The 5,292-nt window shown below is 45.7% G+C and overlaps 1 protein-coding gene across 1 annotated transcript; it reads right to left on the bottom strand.

Moving 5' to 3' along the window:
- Positions 1–4,186: 4,186 nt before the first annotated feature.
- MSGN1 (mesogenin 1) lies at positions 4,187–4,735 on the bottom strand. The gene has a single exon (XM_069974291.1). The coding sequence runs from the start codon at positions 4,733–4,735 to the stop codon at positions 4,187–4,189; it is 549 nt and encodes a 182-aa protein (XP_069830392.1).
- Between the last annotated feature and the right edge of the window lie 557 nt (positions 4,736–5,292).

Below are 5,292 nucleotides of genomic sequence, written 5' to 3' on the forward strand. Positions count from 1 at the left end.
TATGCATCACCGCTCTCCTTACTAAGGTAAGTGCTTGTTTTACTGTACTGTATGCATCATCGCTCTCCTTACTGAAGTGAGTGCTGTCAGGACTGTATCTTTGCAGAGCATTATGCGCCCCTCTGCTCGTGCTGTGCGGCCGAGAAGGCGCTGATATTCTCTTATTCTGTTCTGTGTTTTGTTTTGCTGTGTCTGAACACTGGTTTATTTGCTCTCTTTGGGAGACACACCCGACTTCACCTGCTGAGTTCTGTCTGGCCATGTCAGGGTTAATCTGTGTTTTGGTTCTGCTGTGACTGACAGGTCTTCCTGCCAGTGGATCTGTTTTGTTCTCAGCTGTCTGTGCTTGGAGATCAGGGGGATGGTCCAATTATGTTCTGGATCAGAACCCTGGCCTCCTATATAACTACCTCAGTCTGGGATATCTTTGCCGGATGTTGAGCTTGTCTCTGCCTGGTTCTGTGTTTCTATTCTTGCTCTGTTGATTCTGACCCTGCTTTGTCTTTCTGACCATTCTTGTTTGCTGCCTGCCCCTGACCATACTGCCTGTATATTGACTTTGCCTTCGGATTGTGATTTTGTACTTTTGCTGCCCGTTTGTTGTGACCCGGACTGTTGACCATTCGTTATTGTGTTTTGTCTGTCTGTCTTGTCCTTGTGTCCCACCTAGCCAGCGCAGGGACTGCCGCCCAGTTGCTCGCCGCCATTTTAGGGCGGATTGTGGCAAATAGGTAGAGGACAGTGGGCGGGGCTGAGCTTAGGGCTCACTGTTTGTCTTGTCCTGCTGTCCGGTTCCTAACAAGTGCCTTGTATACTTTACTGTATGCATCACTTTTCTCCTTACTAAAGTGAGTGCCATGTATACTGTACTGTATGCATCACCGCTCTCCTTACTGAGGTGAGTGCTGTGTATACTGTACTGTATCCATCATCGCTCTCCTTACTGAAGTGAGTGCTGTGTATACTGTACTGTATGCATCAATGCTCTCCTTACTGAGGTAAGTGCTGTAGATACTGTACTGTATGCATCACTGCTCTCCTTACTGAGGTGAGTGCTGTGTATACTGTACTGTATGCCTCTACGCTCTCCTTACTGAGGTGAGTGCTGTGTATACTGTACTGTATGCATCATCGCTCTCCTTACTGAGGTGAGTGCTGTGTATACTGTACTGTATGCATCACCGCTCTCCTTACTGAGGTGAGTGCCGTGTATACTGTACTGTATGCATCCCCGCTCTCCTTACTGAGGTGAGTGCTGTGTATACTGTACTGTATGCCTCACCGCTCTCCTTACTGAGGTGAGTGCTGTGTATACTGTACTGCATGCATCACCGCTCTCCTTACTGAGGTGAGTGCTGTGTATACTGTACTATATGCATCACCGCTCTCCTTATTGAGGTGAGTTCTGTGTATACCGTACTGTATGCATCCCCGCTCTCCTTACTGAGGTGAGTGCCTTGTATACTGTACGCATCCCCGCTCTCCTTACTGAGGTGAGTGCCAACATAGTGTGTAGTATTAATAGCATAGCATGCCGCCATAAGCAACGACTGGCTGAACAGAAGAAGTGACCACCAATAAGTGGCTGCAGGCTGCAACATCCCGACTAGGGATGGTCCGAACCGAGTTCGGTTCGGGTTCGTACGAACCCGAACTCTCGGTAATGATTCCCGCTGTCTGCCCGCTCCGTGGAGCGGTCGGATCCAGCGGGAAGACCGCTTGGAAAACTGGGATACAGCCATAGCCATAGGCTGTATCCCAGTTTTCGAGGCATTCCTCCCACTGTATCCGCCCGCTCCACGGAGCGGGCAGACAGCGTGAATCTGCTGCCGAGCGTTCGGGTTCATACGAACCCGAACCTCGGCAGGTTTGGACCATCCCTAATCCCGACTACAGGTCCTGAAAGTGGCCACACAGCTGGACAGAGCAGATGAGATACCGGCAATGCCATAGGAGCCAGGGAAGTAAGTGCAGTTTATTATTTTTAAACGCCCTATTCCCGGACAGAAAAAAGACCCTTGCCCACTTTAACCCAGAGACGTGCATGTAACTAGTGAGGCCAGTCATTGGCGGCAGTGTACCATGCAGAATGGGCATCACCGGGGCACTTCCGCTGGGGACTCCAGAGCTAGAAGGCAAAGGACTGACTATTGGGCCAATGTACAGTATATCCCGTTAGGTCCCGATAGGACCTTCTGATTGTCATATGTGAAGAGCTTCAGTCCCTGCCAGCGCTCTTTTTTCTATCTGTGTTTCCTACTAGACTTGGGGGTTGGGTGAGGGATTACTTGTTTACTTGCGAATTGGGGAAGAAAAGTATGACTTTGTGGTGGGATCGGTGCTCTACTTTAAAGGCTTTATCCAGCTCTACAAAAACATGGCCGCTTTTCCCTACTGTTGTCTCCAGATTGGGTGGGGTTTTGAAACTCTGTTCCATTGAAGTAAATGGAGCTTAATTGTAAACCGCACCTGAACTGGAGACAACAGTAGGGGGAAAAGTGGCCATGTTTTTGTAGCGCTGGATAATCCCTTTAATGCTGGTTATGATAGTAAGACCGACACAACCCCCCTCTGATTTCTACCAAACCAAACGTAGCTTACAAACCTGAGGCTCCGTACACATCTGCATTACAGGCTCCTTTACGGAAAACTAGCTCAGCATGCAGCACTAGTCAGACAGGCCCAATAAAGAGGTTGTTCACCAAAATAGTTTTTCCTTTCAAATCAACTGGTGCCAGAAAGTGACAGAGATTTGTAATTTACTTCTATTAAAAAATCTCAAGTCTTCTTGTACTTATCAGCTGCTGTATGTCCTGCAGGAAGTGATGCATTATTTCCAGTCTGGAGAGCAGGAGAGGTTTTCTATGTGGATTTGCTCCTGCTCTGGACAGTTCCTGACATGGACAGAGGTGGCAGCACTGTGTCAGACTGGAAAGAATACCACTTCCTGCAGCAGCTGATAAGTACTGGAAGACTCAAGATTTTTTAATAGAAGTAAATTACAAATCTGTGGCACTTTTTGGCATCATTTGATCTGAAAGAAAAAGAAAAATGGTGAACAATCCTTTTTAGGGTTTATCAAGAATTAGAAAAAAATAACGCCTTTCCTGTAAAAACAGCGCCATCCCTGTCCTCAGGTTATGTGTGGTACTACAACTGGGCTCCATTCACTTTAATGGATCTGAGCTGCAATATCACATACCCAAACTGAGGACAAGAACGCTGTTTATGAAAGAAAGCGGCCATGTTTTTCTAATCCGCTGCAACCCCTTTAAGGATGCTTTCTCTCGTTGAACTTTTTTGAGGCAGTTTTTGAAACCAAAGCCCAGAATAGAACTTGAGGACAAGCTTTCTCCGTCTTGGTTTTAGAGTCAAACACTGGATACGAGAAGCCAAATATATGAACACATCCCTATAGTCATATAATATAATACACAGTATGTGTAATAGGGTTATGAGATTTATCAAACATGGTGTAAAGTGAAACTGTCTCAGTTGCCCCTAGCAACCAATCAGATTCCACCTTTCATTTTCCAAAGAGTCTGTGAGGAATGAAAGGTGGAATCTGATTGGTTGCTAGGGACAATTGGGCCTGTGTCACTTTACACCATGTTTGATAAATCTCATAACCCTATTACACATACTGTCCACCTACTTTTGGACCACCCTGTATAATATAATATTACACTCATTGATAATCGTATGCAAATGTAAGGCTAAGAATAGAAAGCAACATGGAGATCGCGCTTACAACATGGAGTTTATTAACAATGAAACATCATCATCATCCGCAATGAGATATAAATACATTTAGTAAATTGTATAACTCTGTTCTGTTCTTCCATATATACAAACCATAACGCATACAGCACCATAAAAAATATTCAACAAGCATACATGTATGGGGGGGGGGGAAGGGTTAAACGATTTCGTCTGGTACTTAACAACAAGTCCCGTCTGCAAAAACTTTCAAATTAAAAAAAGTTACAGTGAAAAATCCAGTCCTATAACCAAGTCAATGAGCACCAGCTGTAAAATTCCCAATGGTAGAAAGACATAGAAAGGCACTGTCCTCATCGGTGAAGCCTTCATTGATCAACGATTGTCCCAAGTCCCAAGTAACCAGATGTCTGGTCTTATATCGCTTGGTATTACAAAGGTGTCCATCACCAATGGGTCAAGGAGATTATGTTCCTTTTGTGCTGTTGAGAAGGTTGGTAAGTTCCTCAATGTAGGAGATGGTGCATTTCAATGTCTGGATCTTAGTAAGTGGTTGTCTACCTTGGCTGTAGACTGGGGGTAAATTTCTCCTCAGGTTATGGAGGGCCTCGGCTATGGCCCTCATCCTCATCTTCTCCCTCTCGCTGGCCTTTCTCCGGCGTTGGACATTCATGGAAGCTTTGGGATTGTGTTGCCCGCGTTTATTGCTGTGGACACCATTGTCCTCTTCCATATCGTCCTGGCAGTCGTTAGGATATTGCAGCAACCTGTAGGCCACCATGTCATCGCTGTACGGTATCTCCTCCAGGCTTGGCGGATGTGAACAACCAGAGAACGGAGACTCGTAGGAGGCAGCAGGAGACAAGCTTTGAGGAGACGGAGTCTGACTTAGAGAGTAGTTCTCAGAGTTTTGTTTCCAGTCCCAAGATGGTAAGAAAGAAGAATCGGGGTCAGAATCCGAACATAGGGCATAGTCCTCCTCCATCTTCACCATAGGTTGGTGGATAGTCTCCATGATGAGGGCAGAGGCTGGAGATGTCAGATGACAGCCAGCTTCTCCTTGTGGTGGTGTTCCTGGTGTGACTAAAGTTCTCCCTAGGTGGGAAACCCCTTTTTATAAGGACCTGCCAAATCGGAGGTGGGCGTCTAAATGGGGGCAGTTCAAAGGAGACAGCAAAGTGTTAACATGGAAAATGAACTCCTGAAGTGTGACTTCACTCTGGCGGAGAATTATCAGCCCTCAGCTAAATGGTCTTTCAATAAACAAGGACAAGGAGGGAGAAGGACGGGGTGTGTAGATCTTAAGGATGTAAATGAACATATTAAAGGATTAAAGGCAAAGTCTAAATAAATTCTTAGATGAGATGAAGTAAAACCCTGGAGATGAAGAACATGGACCATGAATTATCATTACCGCTTTATGACCTCCCGATAGAGTCTCCCATCCTTGCCCTGGTTGGTTTTATGGGGCTCTATCTAACAGAACTCTAATAGAGAGAATATTGCTGCCTTTTATTAGGTGTTTATGCCGCCTTTTCATTTAGCGTTTAGGAACATTAAAAGGTAGTTTGC

Source organism: Dendropsophus ebraccatus, chromosome 6 (assembly GCF_027789765.1).
Source record: "Dendropsophus ebraccatus isolate aDenEbr1 chromosome 6, aDenEbr1.pat, whole genome shotgun sequence".
Lineage (NCBI taxonomy): Eukaryota > Metazoa > Chordata > Amphibia > Anura > Hylidae > Dendropsophus > Dendropsophus ebraccatus.